This window comes from Oryctolagus cuniculus, chromosome 19 (assembly GCF_964237555.1).
Source record: "Oryctolagus cuniculus chromosome 19, mOryCun1.1, whole genome shotgun sequence".
NCBI classification, from domain to species: domain Eukaryota; kingdom Metazoa; phylum Chordata; class Mammalia; order Lagomorpha; family Leporidae; genus Oryctolagus; species Oryctolagus cuniculus.
Window position 1 is genome coordinate 15,124,869 of NC_091450.1, and position 26,751 is coordinate 15,151,619.

The 26,751-nt window shown below is 44.5% G+C and overlaps 1 protein-coding gene across 1 annotated transcript in view; it reads right to left on the minus strand.

Moving 5' to 3' along the window:
- CACNG3 (calcium voltage-gated channel auxiliary subunit gamma 3) overlaps nucleotides 1-13,538 on the minus strand; it is a 99,306-nt gene extending 85,768 nt beyond the window's left edge. Inside the window, exon 1 of the mRNA XM_002711827.5 lies at nucleotides 12,272-13,538. Coding sequence (XP_002711873.1) covers nucleotides 12,272-12,482 — 211 coding nt within the window. The 5' untranslated portion in view covers nucleotides 12,483-13,538. The remainder of the gene's footprint in view (nucleotides 1-12,271) is intronic.
- Between the last annotated feature and the right edge of the window lie 13,213 nt (nucleotides 13,539-26,751).

The window sequence follows — 26,751 nt, forward strand, 5'->3', positions numbered from 1 at the left end:
TTTGTACCTGCTGTTCCTTCTGCCCAGATCCCCTTTCTCCAGGTAGCCGCTTGACTTGGGCTTTCTTTCACCTTCTTTACATTTTAAATTGAGCATGACCTCCTCAGTGCAGCTTACCTTAACCGCACTATTTGCAGTTCCATCCCCCAATCCCACCCTCTTACACCTTGCCAACTTTAGAGTAGTTTGAAAGATATCTATAGTGCTGGGCTAGGAGTCCCTGTTTATTTCCTTATTTATTTAATTATTTGATTTAAGAAAATGAGTGAGCACTCTGACCTGCTAGTTCACAACCCAAATGCCTGCAACAGCCAGGAGCCTAGAACTCCACTCGGGTCTCCAATACGAGTGACAAGGACCAAACTACTTAAGCCATAGCCTGCTGCCGCTCAGGGTACACATTAGTAGGAAGCTGGAATCATAAACAGAGCCATGACTTGAACCCAGGCACTCCCCTACTGAATGGAGGCAAACCAAGAAACATTGTAACCACAATACCAAACACTGGCCCTGCATTCTCTATTTCTTAAGTTAAAAAGGCATCCCTACAGTTGGCCCCCAGGGACTTTGAGTGGAAAATCATCTTTTAAGGTAGCCCAGATCTGATTTCCTTGGTTCAGTCCTCATTATCTCTGGGAGCCCAACTCCTGTCATCTTCCCACAGCTCGGGAGCAAAGCCATCACTCACTGCAGAGCGAAAAAGCAGAAAGGAGTAATTACTACACTGTACAGTAGACCTTTGGCTCAGATTAACATCATTGCCTCTAGATGTGTTCTTTTTATTTTTCTCTAAACACCCAGAGCTTTTGGATCACATGCCTGATGTGTCATTGGTGAAAAGTCTCATTTTGAAAAAAAAATCAGGATTTACTTGGTAATACATATTTTAAGGCATTATAAGCTGATAAACAGCTAATTGGTTCTGCAGTCCTGTAATTTCCAAAGGGTCAAAATGATTTGTTGTAAATATGCATCTATATTAACTGCTCTATGCCCAAACCAATTTCCACAGGTGACAGTAGAATTTTGTAATGGATGCAATGATGGAAGATGCCCCAATAGTTGTCAGTGATTTTTTTTTTGAATCACTTTAATTTAACAGGTGAGTATTATTGCATTCCAGGGCAGCTATGCACGATGTGAACAGCATATGCTGCAGAATACAGAGTGGGGGAATGCCATCTCCTCACCGTGCAGGTAACCAAATATGTATAGACTCTCAGGCACAAGGAATAGAAACAGCGTCTGCCAGATCTATGCACAATATGTCCACACAACATGTATTTGCTTTTTTCTTTCCCCAAGTTTGCACCCAGGGTATTGAGGGAATTTTAAAATGAGACTGTTGAGCTACTCTGGATAATCTTCAAGGACAGAATGGAAAATAACAGATGTACAAATAACACTAAGATTTTTCAAAGACTGGAAAGCCAGATGCCCTCAAACTATGGGCTGCTGAGTTACAAATCGTCGTGCCTGGGATTGTAGGACATATTATCAAAAGAGTGGTTTGTAAGCACTTAAGAGCAGAACAGCAAATGGTAGGGATTAACAGGGGTTTCCCAGGAGAAGCTCAAGATAATTGAATTTTTCTCCCTCCAGCAAGAAATTCAATGTATAATTATTGAGTGTCTACTATACCCGGGCCCCTGGTTCTAGGCTGGTAGTTCAGGAAAATGTTCTGCATAGAGTTTGTGGATGGCAACAGATATTTAAAATTTTTCTTACAACATGCAGGCTAGAAGGTGGGATAGATGATGTTAAGTCTTGCCTGCCCCCATCTCATCCCAGCTGCCTATTTCTGGCCCAAGGTCTGTAAGAACCAGGTTTGTTGGTGCAGTGGTCTATTGTGTCTCTATGTATGTTCTTGTAGGATGGTTTTGGCCCTCCGTGTGCTGCTTGACAACCCATCAGCAAATCTTTGTAATGGAATGATGCAAGCCAGAAATGAGGAGGTGCGGGTAGGGCAGAATCTTTGACTCCTGCCTGACTCAGGGTTTAAAGCTCAAAAAGTCAAGGAAATAATGTGCCCAAGGTTACTTCCCCAGGAAGTGGAATAGCCAGGAACCTAATGGTATCTCCAAATCTGCAAACACCCAGTTCCAGTGTGGGAGAGTATGCTGACCTGTATTCAGACACACTCCTTGTTTTTCTTATTTCCAAATGATTGGCAATACTTGTTAAAAGAAATCTTTCCATGTGCCCTCCAGAGATGGTGCTGCTTCTTACTTATGCTACAATGTCTAAATCTTATTGGCTTTACCATTTCTGCTCCTTGACCTTGCTTTCTGGATTTGGAATAAAAATTGGCTAAGGCTAATGTTTGTTTTTTTTTTTTTAATAATATTTCCAGATGTTCGGGCTGGCACCGTGACTCACTTGGTTAATCCTCTGCCTGTGGCACCGGCATCCCATATGGGTGCCAGGTTCTAGTCCCAGTTGCTCCTCTTCCAGTCCAGCTAACTGCTGTGGCCTGGGAAGGCAGTGGAATATGGCCCAAGTGCTTGGGCACCAGCACCCACATGGGAGACCAGGAGGAAGCACCCGGCTCCTGGCTTCAGATCAGCGCAGCGCCGGCAGTAGTGGCCATTAGGGGGGTGAATCAACAGAAGGAAGACTTTTCTCTCTGTCTCTCTCTCACTGTCTAACTCTATCTGTCAAATAAATTTAAAAAAAATATTTCCAGGTGTTCAATGGTTCAGGGACAGTGACTGATGCTTTGCTGTCCATGGCACAGGAAGAAATATATGGGAGATCCACCCCATCAGGTCTGGTGGTTTGGATGAGGTTATGGGTCACATCCCAGCCCTGCTATGATGAAACAGTGTGATACTGTATAAACTGCTCTAGCTCTCTGAACCTCAGTCTCCATGTTCATGGAAAAGGACAATGAATAGTCGAAAGGGCTATTCTGAGTATTGATTGAACCTTTTTTATGCTATGTGTTTATCCAAGTGCCTAGCATATAGTGAATGCAAGACAGCAGAGGGTAGGCTTTGAATCTCAGCTCTGTACCTCTCATTGAAGAATAGAGATAGTGATGGCATCTATCACTTAAAGTCATGAAAATTAAATAATATTTGTAAAGTGCTTATTTAGGACAGCACCTAGCATACACTGTGTGTCTGTTAAACGAATGAAGATTCAGGGGCTGGCCCAGAAATGAATGCTTAATCTGCCACAATAATCATAGCCTGTCACGTAAGAGAGATTCATTAAGAGTTAGCTATTTGTTATTTTTACTAGTTGCTTGGCACCTCTTTCTGGGGCTCTCATGGCCCACCCTATGGTCCTCCAAGATCACAGCAGCATCTCACCTGCTTATCAATTCCAGAAGAAGGGCAGGCTTACCCTGGAAGTGAGTCAGCTCGTGCAAACCCGGGAAATAGGCTGCACTCGGTCTTCTGCCTTGCAGAAAACTCTCTTTGCCTGGATAGCTTCTAATACTACACCTTACTGTTTATCTGCACCATTTTGGAGTAAGTTTCAGAAGACCCTCAAAATGCTAGTCAAATCCTGAATTCTACTTCTCCTTCATCTCTGCTTTTTCTTTTCTTTTTTTTCTTTTTTTCTTTTTTTCTTTTTTTTTTTTTTTGACAGGCAAAGTGGACAGTGAGAGAGAGAGACAGAGAGAAAGGTCTTCCTTTTCCATTGGTTCACCCCCCAATGGCCACTGTGGCCGGTGCACTGCGCTGATCTGAAGCCAGGAGCCAGGTGCTTCTCCTGGTCTCCCATGCAGGTACATGGCCCAAGGACCTGGGCCATCCTCCACTGCACTCCCGGGCCACAGCAGAGAACTGGACTGGAAGAGGAGCAACCAGGACAGAATCTGGCACCCCGACCAGGACTAGAACTCAGGGTGCTGGCGCCACAGGCAGAGGATTAGCCTATTGAGCGGTGGCGCCGGCCTCTGCTTTTTCTTAATTTTTCACTGGTTCTCTTCTTGGGAAACAGTAGTATTCTATGCCTCCCAAAGACAGCAAGCCCATCTCCTTCAGAGGTCCAAGCCCAGAGCAGGAAGAAGGAGTAGGCCAACGTGTCACTTCACTTAGCTGGGTGAGCTAGCAAACTTTTGCTTGTTGCTGCTGCTTCTCCAGCTGACATAAATGGCTGCAGGGCTCTCTGCTCAGTGGGGAGCTACATGTTAACCCTCTGGTAGAGGCACTCCCATTGGTTACTGGAGGGACCTATGCTGCCTTCCCATGACCACTTTTTTTCCTGATGTGGAATACTTGACTCTGGTTCAATCTTTTCCACCCTACCTTGGCTCCAACCATCAACAATTTCAGGTGCATGCTACTGGGACTGCTGTTGGCCCAAGCAGTGCCTTGTGAACATTTTCTTTAGCCCTTCCTCCTTTTGGACAGACTGAGTTCTGGACTAAGATATAAGGTTTGGTGAAAGGATCAGAGGCTGGCTTTCAGCCCCAACTGGACTACTAGGCTGGATAGCCTTGTAGCTGGGTGACATTTTCACAGATATCACGTAGTCTTGGCTAGAGCTGTCTTGGCTTATGTTCTGCTGTCTTGGGTGAGATACTGACCCAATGGTTTAAGCTCAGCTATCTGCCACGAGATCCAGTAAACTCACAGAACCTCAGTCCTTCAAATAGGCTGCCCTTTGCCATGCCCTCTTTCAGTAATGTCCCTCCAACTCCCTTGCTGAGGTTGGCGCATGAGCAGATGCACAGTTGTGTTGCCTAAACAAGTGTCCAAGCAGGGAATGAGACGTCATCTCTCTTTTTCCCAGGTGCCCTCACCCACAGTGAGTGATTCTTCTTGGAGTCTCAGTAAATCATTGAGGATCTAAAAGTGTTGGGAGGAAGAGAGTACTGGTGTAGGGAAGCCACCTTAACACTTGCCTTAGAAAATAGATATTATTTCAAATGAATAAATTAAGATTTAATAATCAACGTATTGCTTAGAGGCATGAAGGGACCACAGGAACTAAACTAAAAAGAGGTGAAAGCAATTGCTCATTAAAAATACTCATTTACAATATTTTTATTTATTTGAGAGGCAAAGAGACACACAGAGAAAGACAGATAGCAGAAGACAGACAGATGGAGAGAGGGTCCTATGCACTGGTTCATTCTCCTAAATACCTGCACTGGTCAGGATTGAGTTGGGCTGAAACGGAGAGCCAGGGACCCAATCTAGGTCTGCTGTGTGTGTGTCAGGAACCTATCATCACTGCTGCATCCCAGGATCAGCAGGAAGCTGGAGCCAGGAGCTAGAGGCAGAAATTAAGCCTCACTACTCCAATATGGGATGAAGGCCTCCCAACTAGGCTCTGAAGCAGTAGGTCAAATGTCAGTCTGTTTTCTCATTTGTTGGAGAAAGAACCTCTTGCTCAGAGGTTAAGCCATTTCCAAGATCTCATAATTAATAAATGACAGGATCCAGATAAGACCCCAGGTCCATTGGCCCTGAAGTCCCATATCATCTAATATTCTCTGCGATCTCTCATGAATTATTTTCAAATGATTTATTTATTTATTTGAAAGGTAGAGTTACAGAGAGAGAGAGAGAGAGAGAAATGTCTTCCATCTGTTGGTTCAGTCCCCAGATGGCTGCAATGGCCAGAGCTGCACCAATCTGAAGCCAGGAGCCAGGAGCTTCCTCTGTCAGGGGCCCAAGGACTTGAGCCACCTTCTACTGCTTTCCCAGCCATAACAGAGAGCTGGAAGGGAAGTGGAGCTGCTGGGACTCGAACCAGCACCCATATGGGATGCTGGCACAGCAGGCAGTGGCTTTAACCACTACGCCACAGCACCAGCCCCTCTCATAAATTATTTCTACCTACAGTGAAAAAGTGTGTTCTGGCAGGGTCATGGGATGGGGGCAAGAAAAAAACCTTGGGATTTTTTAGGCTTCTCTTTAACCTCAGAGACATTGTTTTCATTGGGGGTACTTCCATGTGTCAAAGTGTAATGTTCAAATTGTTAAAAGTATAATTCTCCTAAAATACATAATGAGCTCATGTCAAATTGTATTATAGTCAACAGCGAGGAAACAAGCAGAATGACTAAACTGGTTCAAAGGAGGATGCTACAGTTTTCTTTCAGTGAAAAAAACTTCTGCAATAAGATTGCTAAGTTAGATATAAAACTGATTAATATCCTAGCGGGCAGGCAATCAATCCACAATATTTGGGATTATCTCCTGTAGTGAGCAGAAATCATGTGCACTTCTACTGAAGAAAAATTTATGTGCATTTCCCCAGTTTTCTACGGTAAACATCTAACAGTACAGCTACTAGACCTGAATATGTAATAAAAGCTGAGTTGAACAAAGTTACCGCAGAGATTCAGATGACCCCTTAGGTAAGCTTGTTGCTAAGTACTCTATGAGAACATCACCAGAACACAGTTGTCTTTCTCCTGAGTTTGTTTTTCTTTCTTAGCACATACTAGTTATCCATACAAAATAATGCACAATGGTCACGCCACCTGGAATGCAGGTCACTGGCTTTTAACCTAATGAAGGAGATAAACTTCTGAGTGATGAAATAAGCAAAAGCATTTTCAAAGCCTCCACTCCTTAAGGTAGAGTCATGGAACCTTTGAGTCGGAAGGTAGAGGGTTAGGTTTGAGGTGGAAAGAAGAGGAGTAGGTTTTTCCTATCAAAGATGGTACAGCTAAGAGTAAGGTTCCAAATGTTTAACAATCAGTAGGATACGAGAGCAGCAAATCAGCATGAATGATTTCCTAGAGCTGGGGTGGGGTCACGATGGTGCATGCTGGGCCAGGTCTTGACCCTTTGCCTGCTAGATATTACCGAGGTCTGAGGGTCCCAGGAAGGGCGAGGGCAGGCACAGTGGTGGTGGGAAGTTGGAGGGGACTTGAGCTAGTTGATGTTTACCAACATGGAGGGAAGGATTTCAACATTTGATAAGCAATATGGCCTTATGGATACATCCTTTCTGCATTTTAGTTATGCTCACACTCCAGCTCCTACCACGTGCTCAATTCTGACACGACCCACAAGCACTTAACATGCCAGTTCATTTTGTTTTTCCATACACATCTTGGGCTTTAAGTCTGAGGGTGATGAGTACAGGCAAAGAGACTGGGGAAATGTCAGGTGTAGGGCACAGAGCTCTAGCACATCCTGCACCCATGTCTATCTATGTAATCGAGGCCTGGAGGAGCAGAAATGGTGATTGGTGCTGTCACTAAGCTCCAGGTATATAGCAGTGCCCCCAGACAAGTAAGAATCCATGTCCCTATAGAGTTTATAGTCTACTGGGAGGGGTGAGGTAGGAGATATGAAGAGTAAGAGTTATATACATGGAAGCCCCGAGCACAGGGCTGAGCAATAGGAAACACACACCCCCGTCCTCAACCATTTTTGCAGCTTCCCCGAAGGCTCTTGAACACATAAATAATGCTGGAACTGCATCTGGCTGGAAAAAGTCAACCATCTGGAGATTTGGAAATATGGGGGAACTTTTAATGACTGGCTAATTTTTTTTCTATTTTTCAGCCAGATGTTTGGTGTCATCTAGGCCCATCTGTAGCAGAAGTAGCAGTGTTTTGAAATTCTTTTCTGTAATTGAATGTCCCTCGCCTTAAAAATCCTAAGTGAGATTTCTTTTCTTAGTAGAAAAATTCTTAATCAATTGGAAAAAGAGAAAATCAAGAATCATATATGTAAAAAAAAAATTTTGGACTGAAAGAGTCATTCGAGTGATTTCCAGAGCTCAACACCGGCAGTGTGTGGGCCACATTCAGCTATAATGTGAATTTGGTTTGACTGGTTCTATGTTTTAAAAAAACTATATGAGTTACTAATATTTTAAAAATAAAGAGATTTTTACATCTGGCTTTTATTTTCTTGGAACATTGTGCAACATTTGGTGCACATTTCTCCAAGTAGAATTCAAGCCAAGGAGGAATAGCAGTTGTTACTGTCTTCTACGTGGGCCTTGTGTACCACAGTTTGCCATAGTCCCCACCACTTTCTGTTACCCTCTAACTGAAACTGAATTTCAGCTGCAGCATGTCTTTTCAAATGTACCATTGTTTTTTCCCACCATAGCCTCGGGTTAAGAGGACAGTGAAAATGCTTGCTTCACATTTGATAAGTAACTTGCCTCGTCCACTGGGACATTTGGGTTTGCTATTCCCTCATCTTTTCTGAAGTTCTCATTTTATTTTTTACATTTTTTCTTTAAAAACAGAGGGAGAGAGAGAGAGAGAGAGAGAGAGAGAGAGAGATATCTTCCCTTTACTGGATCAGTCCACAGATCTCTGCAACAGCCAGGGCTAGGCCAGACAGAAGCCAGAAGCCTGGAACTCCATTCAGGTCTCCCACATAAGTAGTAGGGGCACACACGCTTGAGTCATGCCTCCCAGGGTGTGCATTAGTAGGAAGCCGGAGCCAGGACCTGGACCCAGGTACTTGGATATGGGATACAAGACCTCGAGTGGCAGCTTAACCACTATGCCAAATGCCTATTCCCTTGAAGTTCTGATTCTTAGAATTTGATACACTGGTCCAAAAGAGATCCAAAAGAGAAAATAGTATGTACGGTTCATATAACTTTCAGTGACAGAAATGGGATTAGTGTTCTTTACTACTAGGCTAGTGGTCTTCCACTCTAAATACAACATTTTGATTGTCACTAGACCTTCAAGATTTTCTTAATGAGAAAAATCACATATTGAACATGTTCTCATTCAGAGTCACATGCTGCCATTGAAGACATTGAATGCTTAGCATGCTTTCCAGATAATGAGTCAGGCACTCGTTCGGTTTCTCAGTGTGGGTGTCTCTACATAGGTTGATTGTCTCCTCATTCAAAGCCTGTCCTTTGCTGCCTCTGAGTTTGCAGTTGTCTGGTGGCTCCTGCATCCCTGCGATTGTTACATAGACTTGCTGGGTGTTCTGAGATCTGAGACTCCTGTATGGAAATAAAAATCCCTATGTTTGGGCATTCTCATGAGCTAATGTTTGTACCAGCTGCAAACTATTCGTAGGATCGTGAATTAACATCCCTAGCAAATGCTTTTAGAAGTAGCTTGGCTCAGGTTAAGCACTGCCTCCTGAATTGAAGTGTACGACCTTGGGCAAGTTATGCAACTTCTCCAGGCCACAGTTTCCTCACTTGTAAAATGAGGGTAAAAGTGGCACCTACAACACTGAACTCCTCTGAAGATGAAAGGGTTAATTTTTCAAAATTCTTGGGACAGTGTTGGCACACAGTAAGTGCTGAACATAAATGGCATTCTGTTGAGTGACTGAAATGAAAACTGGAAACATGTTTCTCTTACTGAGTGATATGATCATCTTTTACACACTTAGCTTTCCGTGGGCCCATCGTACATACTCAATATGCATTGGTGTTACCAACATAACTGCTTGGAGGACCTGTAGAATACGCCAGTTTCAATGATCCATCATAGACTCATGGAATCAGGAACTCTGATTGTAAGAGCTGATAATCTATTTTCTTAAATGCTTTGTGTGATGTTGATGACTAGTGAAGTTTGGGAACATTTGGTGTAATATTCTTATACTTAAATATCTATGATATTGGAAGACTCATCGCCTCTTAAATGTTCCCATTCCACATTTATTGGATAGTGATACTGAGGTAAAACTCTTTTTCCTCAAGTTCTACTTCTACTTCTACTCCCTTGAGGCCACATGCAACATTTTAAATCTCCCTTCCATATGACAGCCCATCAGATATTTGTAGACAGCTGTCATGTCCCTCCTGAGCATTCTCTTCTTTCAGACAAAATAGAACATTGTCTCATGGCTCTTAAAAATTATGGAAGAATTGGCTCTTCTAATTTTATCTATAAGAAAGTTGAACTATAAGACTCTCCAGTTATCATTTGACATCTAAAAGATCAGAAAATGAGAGTGTTGAGACTCTGGGGTGCACAGGAGATGCCAAATGGGAGATGGTTGTGCATCTTCATTTGAGCAGAGGATGAAAATGCCTAAGATAGATGCTGGCTGCTGCATGTGTCTTCCCATGCAGACTCCTGCAAATTTCTTGAACACTTGATGTATTCAGTACATTAAAAAAAATCTTGGCTTCAAATTTTAGCCAGGCTTGTCTAGGTGTTAGTTGTCTGGGTGTATACCATGACTAAAAATTTACTGTGATTTGTTAATGTTTGGGCATCTACATGTGTTTAATATTTCAAAAAATATTTTTAAAAAATCAAGTCAAATTGCATGAATACTGCAACAAATATTCTAGAGAGAATTCACTTGCCCTAGCATATATCTTCTATTCAGCCAATTCCTTCCTGACTTAATTTCTCACCTCTATCACTAATTCCATAACATATCTGGGTAGAGTTCCCATTACTTATACAAACTGTAGGTATCAGGCATGGTGATTTTGGAAAATAGAGAAACCATCAGTTGAGAAATTCTAAGCAAGGATTTGGAACATTAGATCTTTACTTCTACTCTGATACATTTATTTTTTCATAGACCATAATGAGGTAACTAAAACTGATGTTTATTTGTAAATTGCAAGCCTTAGGTTTGGAAGAACTAGAAATGACTATGACATGGCATACATATGTGCCATGGTATACATATGTGCCATTTTTGACTTGAGAAAAGGCTCAGATTTTTTATGGCACCTCTAGAACATCAAAATATTTACCATATCATGATTCTACAAAAGATAATTTGATTCCTTGTTTTCAAGAAATGAAAGAAAATTGTAGAATTTCCTTAAGGTAAATGCACCATACCCAATGACAGATGATCACAAATATTAGATTTTTGTCAGCATTTAAGAAAGAATTATTCTAGAATCTCTGTCAGCGCACAGAATACAGTCTGAGCTCTGGAGAGTGCTATTCCAAACTAGTCATTTCCAGGTTGATGGACTGAGGACTGAGGGTAAATGTCTTAGCCAAGGTCACACAGAGAGTTTGCATCATTATCCATGTCTTCAGACTTCACATAAGCCTTGTTGCATTTAAAGTAGTCCTTTCCTATCTGGATTTACCACCAGTTGCAAATTTGTGTTGGATACAGAATCAATTGTAGTAGCGCTATAGTCAGGCAAGCAGTTGTTCAGAGTGTCAGGACATGGGAAGAAGGCCAAGGAATGATGCAGTATTACACTAGCAAGTGATGTCATGGCATGATTTTCTAAGTGATTTACATAAATGCAAGTTCTCAAGAATCTCTAACACATGCCAGCCAGTGGGAATGCAGGTGTGGAGAACCAATGGCAAGCAGGGGAGAGGAGCATATAGGAAACCCAGACCTCCTTGCTTATGGTTGTGACAAGCTTCACCCCAGGAGCCTCAGAAAACTCCCTCCTGCCCCTCTACTCCAATGACTTCCCTCAAGCATATAGGCTCTAAGGAGCTTTGATTTTTCCCCCTTCATCTTCCTGTTTACTTCCAATGACATCCACACATTGCCTGAGAGCAACTCTTTGTATGGTGAAGACAAGTTTAATAGACATAGGCTATACAAGGGCTTTACATGCCAAAACTGATCTGCCCTCTTCATTATAATTTACGACAAATCCTCTGATTTTTATAATTCAAGTGACAAGCTATAATTCTTGATCAGATAATTCTGATCTTATGTAAATGTCACAGTAATATATTTGTTCAATTCTGGGATAATTTAGGAATAAAGACAGAAGGATACAAAACATCAAGATTTAATGTTTCAAAAATCCAAAATAGTGAAATATGTATCAATATGGAAGTTTTATTAAAATATTGTGGGGTAGTGGTGGGAGTTGACATATGTTACCCTGGTACTGGTTGGCAAAAGAAGTTCATGACAATATCTAGTTAGATCAAACTCCAAAGAAACTGATATGACTATTTGAGAAATAAGGAAATAGCTTAGAATGTGCCAGGTCAGGTCAGAGCCCCCTCCTCCCTCCTGCTGTTCTCCACTATCCCTCCCCCAACCACTGAAATGCCATTTAAACAGAGCTAAAGGCCCCACCTCAAGCCAGATATCCAAGCAGTTCATAACACACCTAGGGATTTTGAATCTGAAGACTTTTCTCAACTGCAGAAGCCAACAAGAATGTCACCGGATCTCATCTCATGAAGCTTAATACCAAAAACAATCAACACGACTCAAACCCTTCATCCCACACAGCCCCAGTCTTTCTGGGAATAGAGGCTGGATATCTGCACATTCTCAGCAAGAATTTGAACTATTCCTCTTCTCCCATCACTGCCTCCATCTCCCAAAACCCCCAGCAGAATACCAGAAACCAGATTATTCAGAGCCATTGAGGAATTTGTAAATACCTTCTAGGCAGCAGGTCCTCCACAGCCCCGAATGGGTCATTACTTCTTCATTCTTCCTGCTGGTTTCATTATCACTTGTAGATTTAGTCCTGCACACACCTCTGGAATATAACCAGTAGTCCGTGCCCACTGCAATGGTCATTAAACTAAAAGCTGCGAAGGCTCCCACAGTGGTGATCAACATCTGGATACCTCTGTCACACATCCTCATAATTCTTCATGGTACTCTGGACGGCTGGGGGTTGAAGGGGAGACTCAGTGCCAGAGGGGAAAATCACTCTGCCGCTGGTTCACCTAGAGCAGGCTCTTCCAAAAATTCGTGTCTCCTTTTGTTGGTATCCACAGGGACTTTGGGGAAAGCTGGGATTTCCTGTCTGGAGCTCTCTCCAGTTCCCTGGGTCGCCTATGGCCCTCTGAAGCGTGCGGGCTCCAGGGGGTTGGTCCACATCACTGCTGCCTTCTGAGGGTCCCCGGGTTCCTTTCATTCCTCAGGAGCTTGGTAAGGACGAGGGTCCGTGCAGGGCATGGCTCCAGAGCCTGGGGCTGTCAGCTTGGTTTGAGATACGCCTGGCTCCTCACAGCCCCAGGAGACTCAAGGCAAAGACATCCAGAGAGGTCTGTGCGCGTGTGTGTGTGCGTGCGTGCGTGTATGTGAGAGCGCGTGTGCTGGGGGTGAGGGCGGATGGCAAAAAATAGCACTGCTGGGAGGCGAGTCGCTGAGAAGAGTGCTCACTGCTTCCCCAGCCTCCCAGGAAAGCTCTCCGCCTGCTCCTGACACCCCCGCTCAAACTGGAGAAAAGACTGTCCCGGGGCGGGGGGCCGAGCGCCTTCCTCAGAGGGCAGAGGTCCGTGGTGCTGAACGGACAGCTCCCTGCCTGTTGCCCGGCCTCCGTGGTGCTGAACGGACAGCTCCCCGCCTGTTGCCCCTGCTACAGTGGTGCTAAAGGGACAGCTCCCTTCTGCGGCTGCACCCCAGCCTTGGGAGCGCCGGGGCTAGAGACCCGGGGTCCTGCAAGGGTCCGTCTTTCCTGCACCCTTTGTTCGCCTCTTCCGAGGCCAGCCGGCTGGCTTGGCTCTGCCTAGTCAAGCCCACGCTCCGCGCAAAGTTTCGTGAGCCCAGAACAGTCAGCGCCCCGGCGGCTGGGCGCTGCAGCACCACCTTGTCCCTCCGCCCCAGGAAGGGTTAAGGAAAGGGGAAGGGGAAGGAAGCCCGCAGCGCGCTCTGGCGCTCGCTCAGCGCCCACCCAAGGCAGCCTTCTCCAATCAAACCCCCTCAACCCTCCCAGGAGCCAGACAAGTTTGCTGTTTGCTGCGGGCGCCGCTGGAGCCCGTGGAGAGACGGAAGACCCTGAAGACCGATTCTTCTTAAAGGGGCCGGCGGCTCAGGGCGACGGTTCCGCGGCTCACTTGGGCGAGCAGAAAGTGTTGCCACAGGCACATCTGTGCATAGTCTGCCTCAATTTGGTTCCCCAGAAAACAAACCAATATGTCTACCCTGCTTTCTCTGGAGCTCTGTTTTACACCGGAGACAACGTGCTCGGATCAGATCCGGAACTGTTCATATTCATATGATCATGTATTTTTAAAAGACAGAAGGAGCTAAATGTATTTAGACTCTCTTGGACCCATATCAGAGACTTTGGGTAAAGGGTTTTAAGATTTTGATCTCTGACTGCATCTCATATATTTTAACACCTCTATCTTTGAGGGTGTGATGCATTCAAGGTGGGAGAGGCACTGAAAATGTCAGAATCTTTCCAAAGGTCCTTAGGATGTTCATATGCGTGTCTGAGTCTGACCACAAAGCTGGTCAACTACCATTGCACATCTGAAAGCTCTCTCCCTTAGAGTTAGGCAGTATTGCAAAGTTTCGGCATTTAACCAGTTTTTATTACTATGGATGCTAGCACATACAGGAGCACACTGAGTTGACTAAGGACAGTCCACAGAATCACCCTTTTTATTGCTTTTTTTTTCTTTTGGCATAACATGACTGATATTCAGAGGTCAAGAGTTTGGAATTGAGATTTCTTAGGTTGCTTCCGCAGTCTCTGAGATGTGTCCACAAACCATCATGTTTGAATTCTATTTAACTAGACAAAAATATAATGGAGGTAATTGTAGACACACATCCTCCCTTGGTGCTATCTCTGGCTATCCGAGAGCTTCTTTCCAGATGACTGAGTAGGAACAATGTGTTGAAGAGCTCTCAAGTGCAGCTCACACAGCCTTACTTTTATTTTGGTGTTAGAGTTATTTGAAGTCTTGGTTCTTGGTGTACATGTATAGGTTTGACTATATAGTTACAGTGTGACTGTGTTTGAACATTTACCTGTGTTTCACTCTACATAAGAATTCTGAATGCCTGTGAATTTGTTGTGGATGTAAAGCAGGTATATGTATTGTGGGCCATGTGAACTTGTTTATGATAAATATACAACTATGTGCATGTGTGGGTGTTCATGCCTGTGTGTAAATATAGCGTAGGCTTGAATACATAGGTGAGTATATTTATGTGCATTTAGTTACACGTGCATCTGGCATGGTTTTCTCTGAAGATTTTTCTGTAACTGAAATGAAGCACATAAATTAGTCAGACCTCAGAAAAATGTCAGGAGGTGGTGGAGAAAAGTATATAAGGTCTCCCACAAGTCACTGAGTATTTTTTTTCTAAAAAGAAAATTTTTTTAAAGATTTATTTACTTGAGAGTCAGAGTTACACAGAGAGAGAAGGAGAGGCAGAGAGAGAGAGAGAGAGAGAGAGAGAGAGAGAGAGGTCTTCCATCTGCTGGTTCACTTCTCAATTGGCCAAAGTGTCTGGAACTGCGCCAATCCAAAGCCAGGAACCAGGAGCTTCTTCCAGGTCTCCCACATGAGTGCAGGTGCCCAAGGACTTGGGCCATCTTCTAGTGCTTTCCCAGGCCATAGCAGAGAGCTGGATCAGAAGTGAGCAGCTGGGTCTTGAACTGGCACCCATATGCGATGCCAATGCTGCAGGCGGTGGCTTAACCTCTATGCCACAGCACCGGCCCCTAAAAAGAAAATTTGCTTCTCAATGAAGTTATTGGTTATTTTTGTTTCAAGGAAAAAGCCATGTGCAACATGGAAGTAAGGTTGGTCTTGCCTGGGAGGAGTTACCGAAATACTGACATTTCCTTCCCCACTCTCTGACACATAATAAGATGAACTAATTGACAATGGTGAAAACAGCCAGTCCAGGATCTGTTTGATTCTTCTCTTCATCCAATAGGAGCAAAAAAAAAAATCTTCTCAAAGGAGGGCCATGTTGATGGAAGGCCGATGGGCTCGGGCCTTAGGGAGAGTGTGTTCCAATCATCCATTCACTAGACTCACAGTCAATAAGGAGCAGCTCCACCTCCACTCCCTCAGCTCTATAACATAAACCCAGACCTGCAGGGTGAGGTGCCCAGGAAGTGCAGCCGACAGAATTAAGTCTCTAGGTATGATTGTGAGGATGGCAGTAGGGAGCTCAGGTAGATGAAGGTAAATAATGTTTCTGAAGAAGATAAAGGGGCACGAGTTACAGGAATGGAGTTTACACTGAGGTTTTTGCTTGATAAGGCAAGATCATCTTTTGTAATTCCTGTCCAGAGTGAGGTTGTCACAGAGTGTGGGAAGTCTGGAACCTGCATGTGGAACAAGCCCGAACACCTGACGAGAGTGGGAGTGCAGAGGCAGGGAGGCCGTCAGTTAATTCCCGGTAATGCCTCCTCACTTACTAGGGGGTGACCTCATCCTTTCATTCAATTGGTTGTGTAGGTGTGTACATCAGTGTTTAGAATGTTTTCAAGCTGAGAGAGAATTGCTAGTTTTCACCACTAGAGGGCTCTTTCACCAGATCAATGAGAGACCCAAGAGATTCAAAGCACATCTCCTTACAGGGATGGACCCCGACCCTTCCTCTAAGTCTGCAGACGACTCTCTCTGATTTACACTGGCAGGAGGTCAGGAGGCATTCAGAGAGCTTACAATAGATTCTCTTATTAAGACCTGTTGTCTTCCACAGGCGGCGGAGTAACTGGTTGTGATATGTATTTGTGCTTTTTTACCTTTCATCCTCTCATACATCAGTGTTACTCTCACCCTTGGAGGGGGCCCATGACCACTGAAAGTGTTTATGTCCCTTAGGAAGAAAGAATGTCAGCTGGTTCAATTCAATAAATGCTTCTTGATAGTCTACCATGTACAGCTCGCATTTTGGAGAATGCAAAGATAGAGCTCCCAAGGTATATTATTATATTAGTGAGTAAATTTTGACTGTAAACCACAGAAACTCACTGGAGCTTGTGTAAGAAAACTGGAGATTTGCTCCAAGGATTCAGTATTGTTTTAAGGAGCCATAGGGTGGAGATACAAATAGGTCTCAGCAAAGAGCTAGAACCAGGAACTGAAGGCCATCAGGAGCCTTGGTTATTACTCTATTTTTCAGCCCTGCCTCATTTCATAATTTTAGTCAAAGAGTTTTTGCTATGTCTGCTGTTTGAGCTTTAAGATGGGAGATAGATTTTGAATTTCTATGTCATCGCTATTCAAAAATCCCACCCAGATGAAAGTGGGAAGCCTTAGCTCCAATTCAAAATTTCCAGAAGAGACAACCTGATGTCATATGTACTATCCAGCCCAGTCAGCTGTGGTCAAGGAAACAGGGTCATGTAGTAGCCTCCCATATCCTGCCATCTGAACTAGACCTTGTGAGTTGGAGAAGAAAGAAGGGGCATTTCTTGCAGAAGGCTCACTCTGGAAAGTCCTCATGATCCATTTTTGGAACTGCTTTGGTGATGCTTACCGGCTCAGCAGTAAAACACGATAATTGATGAGAATAAACCATGGCAGGGTATGGGAGGCTCAGAAGATGACGGAGCTCTCAATAGAAGGGTATTGGTGGCACCAAGATCAGCCTCGTATTCTGTCCATATGCTTCTTCCCATGGAAGAGAAAGATTGTGGGCTAAAGGAGCAAAATGCTACCAAGGTAAAGGCATGACTGTGGCTGCAGGCTAAGGAGAGGATAAAAAACCAGATGTACCGGGACTGAATAGTCTAGTCCCTATAATCTTGAAATTCTCCATGATGTTTCCACACAGTCTAGTTTATCAGTTTCTGCTTTAGATTCATCCTATAGAAAAGCATTGATAACTAAACACTGTGCTTATAAAACACATCTTCATTAACCTTCTTTCAGTAACTGAAACCCCTGTGCTCTCTCTTGTACCAAAGTACTGTGCTTACAAACAGTGTCGAGCAGAGTGATGAAGTTGGATGATGGAAGGAAAGGAAGAAGAGTAGGTTGCGTTGCAAAGCAAGCAGTTACTTCAAATGTGAGGGTATGAGGGTACTCCAAAAACCTCATGGGACATGAGATTAAAGGATCAGTTTATTTTAGTGCCCCCAATCTTGAAATGCATGATCTGAGGGCTTTCAGAAAGTTCATGAAAAGATGTATTATGAAAAAACTACGCATGGATTTCAAAGGTTATTGCACCAAAGTGACCTTTGAATTCAATTCCCACAAACTTTCTGAAGCACCCTCGAATGTCTGGGGTTGATGAAGAGAGATCTAGAACTTGAGTATGTTCTTAGAAATTATTAAGATAAGCAAGCCGGAGCCGTGGCTCACTAGGCTAATCCTCCGCCTTGCGGCGCCGGCACACCGGGTTCTAGTCCCGGTCGGGGCGCCGGATTCTGTCCCGGTTGCCCCTCTTCCAGGCCAGCTCTCTGCTGTGGCCAGGGAGTGCAGTGGAGGATGGCCCAAGTGCTCATGGGAGACCAGGAAAAGCACCTGGCTCCTGGCTCCTGCCATCAGATCAGCGCGGTACGCCGGCTGTGGCGGCCATTGGAGGGTGAACCAACGGCTAAGGAAGACCTTTCTCTCTGTCTCTCTCTCTCACTGTCCACTCTGCCTGTCAAAAAAAAAAAAAAGATAAGCAAGAGAGGAGCCAAAAAAAATCTACAACTGTACCTGGAAGAGAGAAGAGGGGAGGTTGGGGTGAGGTGAGCTACACGGAGATGGGTGACGGTGATTATTACCCTGGGGAAGAAGGGCCAGGGTGGGACCAGGACAGCTGCTTTTCATAGAAGCCTTCTCTATCCTACTTGCTTTTCTTCTTTTTTGACAGGCAGAGTGGACAGTGAGAGAGAGAGAGAGACAGAGAGAAAGGTCTTCCTTTGCTGTTGGTTCACCCTCCAATGGCCGCCGCGGCTGGTGCGCTGCGGCCGGTGCACCGCGCTGATCCAATGGCAGGAGCCAGGTACTTCTCCTGGTCTCCCATGGGGTGCAGGGCCCAAGCACTTGGGCCATCCTCCACTGCACTCCCTGGCCACAGCAGAGAGCTGGTCTGGAAGAGGGGCAACCGGGACAGAATCCGGCGCCCCGACCGGGACTAGAACCCGGTGTGCTGGTGCCGCAAGGAGGGGGATTAGCCTAGTGAGCCGCGGCGCTGGCCCTACTTGCTTTTCGATCTTGTGCATGTATACTTTGATAAATGTTTAAAGTTAATTAAAAAAATAAATGAAAACAGCAAGCAAGATGCCACCTATGCGTCCCTCCCTTCCACCTCCTACTTTATCAGTACAAAAATGCCAGGTGCCTCCTGTGACTCATCCATTTATTCCCTGGGCCTGGAATGCTCTTCCACAATATATTCTCTTTTATAAAAAAAATGTTTGAAATAAGTTTGAATTTACATAAAAATTGCTGCCACCAGATAGTCTTATGGCTCAAACCCTCATTTTATTCATACCTCAGCTCAAATGTTACCTTCTCAGAGGATTCTTCTTTAACTGCTCTCTCTAAAATACTGTCCCAAACTTCTCTCTGTCCTCTCGCTCTGCTCTGTTTTTCTCCACAGCATTTATCCATATCTGACTATACTACGTATTTGAGTGTATACTAATGTCTCACCCTGGGAGACATCTGGCTCAAGTAATTGGGTCCCATCTCACACATGAGAGACCCAGTTTGAGGTTTTGGTCCCTGGCTTTGGCCTGGGCCAATCCAGGCCATTGTGTGCATTTGGAGAGTGAATCAGTGGGTGGGAGCTCTCCATTTGTCTCTTTCTATCACTCACAAGCAGTCCCCAGAACAGTGCCTAGCATATATCAGGTACTCAATTAGCATTTTAATCAGTTAATTGCATAAGTAATTATTAAATTTCACACCCGTGACAGGCACCAGTGAATCAATAATGAGCAAGAGACACATTGTTCTTGGTCTACTCAAGAGAGCAGACAACAAGTGTAGTAGATGCTGCTGGTTCCCCACTCCCGATTCCCTTCACCGGGTTGGTGCATGTACACAGCCCCCAGTCGCCCCTGGCCGCCAGCTACCCCTCCTGCAGGAACTGCTCTCAGCTGATAGGCGCTGCCTCCCCCAGAGGCAGCCTACAGCTGGTGGGTGGAGAGACAGGCATGCAAAGGGACCCAGCTCCCTAGCAGGGACCATGCTAGGCAGCAGCTTCTGTCACAGAATCTGACGGTGGATTCCACTGCAGACCACCCTTGTGTTTGACTTCGTCCCCTTTCCCTGTGGTCCCCAATCCTAGCGAGCATCGGAGTCACCTAGAAGATTCCTTAACTGACACATTACTGGATCCCACCCCCGGAGTTTCTAAGGTAGGTGGTTTTTTGAAAATGCTCATTTTTAGTGACTTCTCAGGGGGTGTTGAGAGTGCTCTCCAGGAAACCACCACTTAAGCATCACTGTCCTGTCTCCCCCTGCTGATTCCCCAGCTTTCCTGGAGTCTTCCCTAAAGATCACTCACTCAATGTGTCCTGAACGCCGGCCTCAGGCTCTGCTTTTAGGGAATTCTACCGGAGATAACAAGGAGGGCGGGTAAGTGTTCCAGCAGGAGACACGCAGGGCAGGGCAGTTCATATCCTGAAGGGTCATTGAAGAAGGCTTCGCAGAGGAAGTTCCATGTAAATGGAAGCTTTAAGGATGATCAGCCGGGGCCAGCGCTGTGGCATAGCGGGTAAAACCACTGCCTGCAGTGCCGGCATTCCACATGGGCGCCGGTTTGAGACCGGGCTGCTCCACTTCCGATCCAGCTCTCTGCTGTGGCCTGGGAAAGCAGTAGAAGATGGCTCGAGTGTTTGGGCCCTGTAGCCATGTGGGAGACCCGGAAGAAGTTCCTGGCTTCTGGCTCGGATTGGCCCAGTTCCAGCCATTGAGGCCAACTGGGGAGTGAACCAGTGGATGGAAGACATTTCTCTCTCTCTCTCGCTCTCTGTCTCTCTCTTTCTGCCTCTGCCCCTATCTCTCTGTAACTCTGACTTTCAAATAAATACATAAATATTTTTTAAAAAAAGATGACCAGCCAAGGAGGAGCAGGAGCAGGGCTAGGCTAGGCTGTTGAACCAGCATCTTTCAAAATCCTGGCCCATGATTAGTTTGAGGAAATGAAAAAAAAAAAAAAACCACCAAAACCATACAGTAAGTCTGGAGTGCGATGTGGGGTTACCATGGCAGATTCTTCATGCTTAAATATTATGTCCAGACAAGATGTTAGGCTGCAGATACCCTTACTTGAAACTATTTAAAGCCTATTAGCTTTTTGGGAGGATCCACATTGCCCAGTGATTTCCGAGCTGGATATATAGTAACTTGTGATGATTAAACCCCTTAGCAGTTAAACTCCTAAAAGATCCTTGAGCCCAAGCTCAAGTTCAGGCTCAGAGGAGTTCAGAGAAAGGGATGGGCAAGAAAGAATCTTCCAGAAGGCAGAAAGGAGAAGAATGGAAAGCAGTTTTCCTTCTGAGAAGTTCCTCGCTAAGGGAACAGATTTGCAAGCCAGAAAACTCTTTCCATCCTCAGGAGAGAGATATTTTGTTTTTCCTTCTTAGACGATCATTTCTATACACATGTGACGGTTGAGTATATTTCAGTCCCTGCCTGTAAAAATTCTTATTGGTTATCTGGTTCCTTCTGCTCTGTTGAATAGTGGCTGTGTGGTGGCAAGTACAGTCAGTCCTCTGTTCCCGTGGGTTCCACATCTGTGTATTCCACCAACTGGAGATAGAGAATGTTTTTTTTTTTAATTGTATCTGTGCTGAACATGCACAGATTTTTGTCATTTCATTGTCCCCAAAACAGTATAACAACTATTGACATAGGCTTTACATTTATTAGGTACTGTAACTAATCTCAGGGGATGGCATGGGTTCCGTGCAAATGCTACACCATTTACTGTAAGAGACTTGAATATCTGCAGAGCTTGGGACCCTCAGGGGGTCCTGGAGCCAATCTCTGCATACTGAGGGATGACTGGACATTGTCTTTTGGTTTAGACCATGAGGAGGCGCATCCAAACCCATTGAAGAGCTGCACATTACCTAGAAATCCTACCTATTGAACAGATGAAGCTTCGGGGAGACATCCTTTGGTGAAAAGTGAATGTGTTCTATGTATAAAATGACACTTGCTGGCAAAGGGACGGCTGTCACAGAAACTTGTGGATAACGACTCAGCAGTTGCAGAAACTTGTAGATAATGACTCAGCAGCCTTTCTACATCTCTTCTTACTATTAAAGTGGAGATACTCTTTTTCTAGGTGGAAGAAAATTACATCTTTCAGGAAAGATGGCCCACTGATAAGATTCTGACCAACAGCAGCCGGCGCTGCGGCTCACTAGGCTAATCCTCCACCTGCGGCACCGGCACCCTGGGTTCTAGTCCCTGTTGGGGTGCCGGTTCTGTCCTGGTTGCTCCTCTTCCAGTCCAGCTTTCTGCTGTGGCCCAGGAAGGTGGTGGAGGATGGCCCAGGTCCTTGGGCCCTGCACCCACAGGGGATACCAGGAGGAAGCATCTGGCTCCTGGCTTCGGATTGGCGCAGCACGCTGGCCGTAGTGGCCATTTGGGGTGGGTGTGAACCAACGGAAGGAAGACCTTTCTCTCTCTCTCTCACTGTCTAACTCTGCCTGTCAAAAAAAAAAAAAAGATTCAACAAGATACATAAAAGTTGCTATGTGGACAACATTGAAAAGCTGGAAACAATCCAAGGGCTCATCAACAGATGAGTAGATAAACATAATGTTGCATATGCATACAGTGGAATATTATTCAGCCATGAAAAGGAAGGAAATTCAAGCACATGTTACCACATGGGTGAATCTTGAAGGCATGTGTGCTAAGTGAAGCCAACCAGACAAAAAAACAAATACTGTTTGATCCAACTTCTTAAGGCACTTAGAACAGGCACATGCATAGGAACAAAAAGCAATTGGAGGTCATCAGGGACTGGGAGAGGAGGGAGGGTGAATTGCTTAATGGCTACGGAATTTTTGTTAGGTATACACCAAAAATTAGGAAGTAATGATAACAGTTGTACAATATTGTACATGTGAGAAATGCCACTGAACTACACACTTTAAAATGGCTAATGTGGCAAATTTTGTGTAGCATGTGTTTTATCAAAATAAAAAAACGGGGGAAACAGTCGTTCTGTGGATCTCCCTCAAGGGAGTTGGTGGTCAGACCTTGCTGACATGTGTGTGATGTCTTTCACTCTCTGCTTTCTTCCTGCCTGGAACTAGGATTCAATGTTGGAAGTAGATCAGTCATCTTATTACTCTAAGGTAATAAGCACGTATTTAGGACAGCAGAAAATAAAATGGAAAAGACACAAGTCCCTAACAGCTTTGTGAAGCCACCATCCCAAGGCCGTGACTATTTATCTTCAAAGTTCTTACTACGTGACAAAAATAGACTCTTCAACTTCTTTCATCTCTTTGCAAGTTTAGCAAATGAACACATGTCTTAATTTATTCAGATGAAGAGAAATTAAATTAGGGAATTCATCTGTTGATCATGAAGCTGCTAGTCGTAGTTGATTCAACTCAAAATGTATACAGCAAACTAAAGTAATCAATCAGTGTATTTAGCTTGAAGTCCAAAATCAGATGTTCAGGCATGAGTGGATCCGGAGCCCTAGAGGAAGGCTTCCAGATTCTGCTTCCTTCCTTCTCAGCTGTGCCTGCAATTGGCTCCACTCTGAGCCTGGTTCTATTCTCAGGTGCCCAGAGCTCTTGGTTTGCATCCTACCAGCGGAGCAACCCATAGAAAGAGGACATCTCTCCATCAACAGTTCCAGCAAATGTCTTGGGGTTGGTTTCTCATTGGTCCACTTGGCTCGTAACCACCCAAACCCATCATGATGGGCAGGAAGTGGAATTCACTGACTTAAGTCTGAGCCATCTGTCCATCTTCCAACACATATGGAAGCAGAAAAAAGTATTAGTCAGCTTTTTGTTACTACAACAAAACACCGCAGACAAGGTACTTATAAACGAAGGAGGTTTAGTTTGGTTCATGCATTTGGAGATTCACAGTACAAGATTGGGTAGCCCCATTGGTTGAGCGTCTGGTGAGGGGGTGCCAGCAGAGGAAAGATGACAGGATGAGCCAGAAAACAGAGTGGTTGGGCCCAGGTTGGCTTTTACAACAAACCCATGAGAATTACCCTCTGAGGGCATGTCCCCAAATGATCCAAGGACCTCCCATTAGGACTACTTCCTAGTCACCATAATTGGATCAAGTTTTCCCTCTCTTAGAATCAGTAACATAATACTATGGACCAAGTCTTTAACACATGGACCATTGGAGATAACACCAAAAATTATCCAAACCATGGCAATCAATCTCACCTTAATCCATGTTGACTGAGCTTTGGGGCGAAGGGGTAAATTTTCAGAGTAAATCAAGGGTGCTGGAAGTAGTAGAAGGATGGGTAGATGGCAGAAGTGAAAATAACAGAGAAACTTACTGTGTGGGGCAGGTAAATAGATGTTGTACCATACAGGTCCTCACAGCCATGTAAGATAATTCAGCAAATTAAGATCCAGTTATTTGCCAAGCACTGCTGTAGGTACTACAGATTCAGCAGTGAGCAACACAGATGGGTCCCCTACTCCTAAAGAACTTACATTTCAGGAGAGGGAGACAGCTGGTAAACACATAACCAACCAAATAAAAAACACAGGTAGTGGTAAATGTCACAAAGAAAACAGACCCAACAATGTGATAGGCTATGGCCAATGTCATCAGTAGAGGATTGCCTTAGGTAGCATGATCAAGGAGGGTGTTTGAGGAGATGACTATTTTTTATTGACACGTAAAACTTGTACCTATGTATAGGGTACCATGTGATGTTTTGACATATATGCATTGTACTATTTCAAACCAGGGTAAATGTCTTGATCTCCTCAAACGTTTATCATCTCTTTGTGATGAAAACTTTCAAAATCCTTTCTTCTAGATTTTTCAAGACACACAGTACATTATCACTATCTATACTCTTCCTAGTGTGCAGTGGAATACCAGAACTTATTTCTTGGCCAGTTCTTTGCAACTTAGTACACATTTACCCATCTCTTCCTACCCTCTCCTTTCCTCAGCCTCTGTTAACTCCTCTTCCACTCTCAGCTTCCACGGGGTCAACTCTTTTAGATTCCACACCTGCGTGAGATCATGTGCCATTTGTCTTCCCATGCCTGGCTTACTTCACATAAAAACTTCTAGTTCCATCTCTGTTGTGACAAATTATAGGACTTCATCCTTTTTATAGTTGAATAGTATTCTATTGTGTATATATACCACATTTTCTTCATTCATTCTTCTGTTGATGGATACTTAAGTTGCTTCCATTTTGTGGCTATTGTGAATAGAGCTGCAATCAACATGGGAGTGCAGATAGCTCTTCGACATGTTGATTTCATTTGGGGGTGATTTAGTCACAGTAATGGATCTGCTGGGTCTTAAGGTAGTTTAATTTTTAGTTTTTTTTTTTGAGGAATTTTTAAAAAGATGTATTTATTTGTTTGAAAGCCAGGAGCTGGGAGCCCCCTTGGATTCTCCCATGTGGGTGCACAGGTCCAAGCACTTGGGTCATCCTCTGCTGCTTTCCAAGGCGCACTAGCAGGGAGCTGGATAGGCAGTGGACAGTCAGGACCTGAACTGGCACCCACAGAGGCCTAACCATCTACACCACAGTGCTGGCTCCTTTTTGAGGAGGTGATTTTGAGTTGAGAAAAGTCAATGGTGAAGGAATCAGACCTAAGAAGGCAAGTGTTTCCAGCAGGAGGCTCACAACCATGGCCTGTTGAAGAATTGAAGTGTTAGCACAGTGGCATCTTGGACAAAAGAAGAGAAAGGGTAGCGATGTGGGCAGGAAGCAAATTGGGTCTGGATCATACAGACCTGGCTCGCAAGGGTAACCAGAGTGGGGGTGTTATTCTTTCACCGTATGAAGCCATTGCATGCTTTTAAGCAGGGAGTCATAGGATCTTACTTGGAGTCTGGAAGTTTCACTGACTATGAAGTGCATAGTGAGCTCATGGGCAAGGGAGAAAGCCGAGAGACTAATTAGAAGATTGTGGCATTCACTCAGGCTGGTGATATTAGTTCTTAGACGATAAAAACTGTGAATTGTTCCTGAAAGCCTCGGGGAGCATTGAAAGGTTTTAAGCAGGGATCAAGTTTGAGGGTTTCAGTGGTATGTTAATGGCTTGGGTCTGCTTCATGGGACAGAAATTGTAGCAGAGACTAAGAAGACGGCAAGAAAATATCAGAGTCCTTTGGTGCCAAGTTTCTCCAGAGTACATGCTTTGCTTTCCACCATCTAGGCTAAAGTAGAGATGTGGGGGCACAGAACTGGCCTTTCTCCACGACCTGACTGTCCATACCTGACTCAGGATAGAAACCCTCAAATGGTTCCCTTGATAAATATCACCAGAACCAGGAGAACGAGCCTTTGTTCATTTCTAACCCAGAACACACGTTGGGAGAAGAGCTTGAATGTGTGGAAGCACCGGCCACTGTGCTTGGTTCATGGCAGATGGTCCTGGTGGAGACTGCAGGATCTGAGGTTGGTGAAACTTGGATTCAAGTCCCCACCTCGCTGAGTGACCTTGAGGAAATGACTTAACCTTCCTGTGTCACTCTCTTTTCCTAAGTAAAATAGGGATAGTAACGAGGCCTATCTGTGTCCAATTGGACCTTCTTTTCAAATAGCGAGGATTACATATAATAATACAACATAGGTGCTGAACACAGTGCCAGGCATGTATTAAGTGCTCACTGAATGTCATCTTGCAGCTATAAATAAAACCATGATGCCCGAGAAGCCAGCTCTCTTAATGAGATTTGTTTTAATCTGCCACCTCTAAGATAACAAATGGCTGACTACTATGTGGTTAATCAGCTTCCTTGAGACTTGTGCACCAGGAAAACAAAACGACCCAAGAGGTAGTTAGAGATTCAAAAAGTGTCTTTACTGAGAGAAGAGATAAATACCTCAATAGACAGCTAAGGGGCTTAAAACTGCTTTGGAAACTTTCCTAAAATTAGTTAAATAGGACGTAGTTTGGGGCTTTTCCTGTTGGCTCAGAACATTGGCCAAAGTCTCAAAGCTGAGAAGAGTTTAAGTGTGAAATATTCCCACAGGAAGAGGCAAGCAGCTGCCAAGT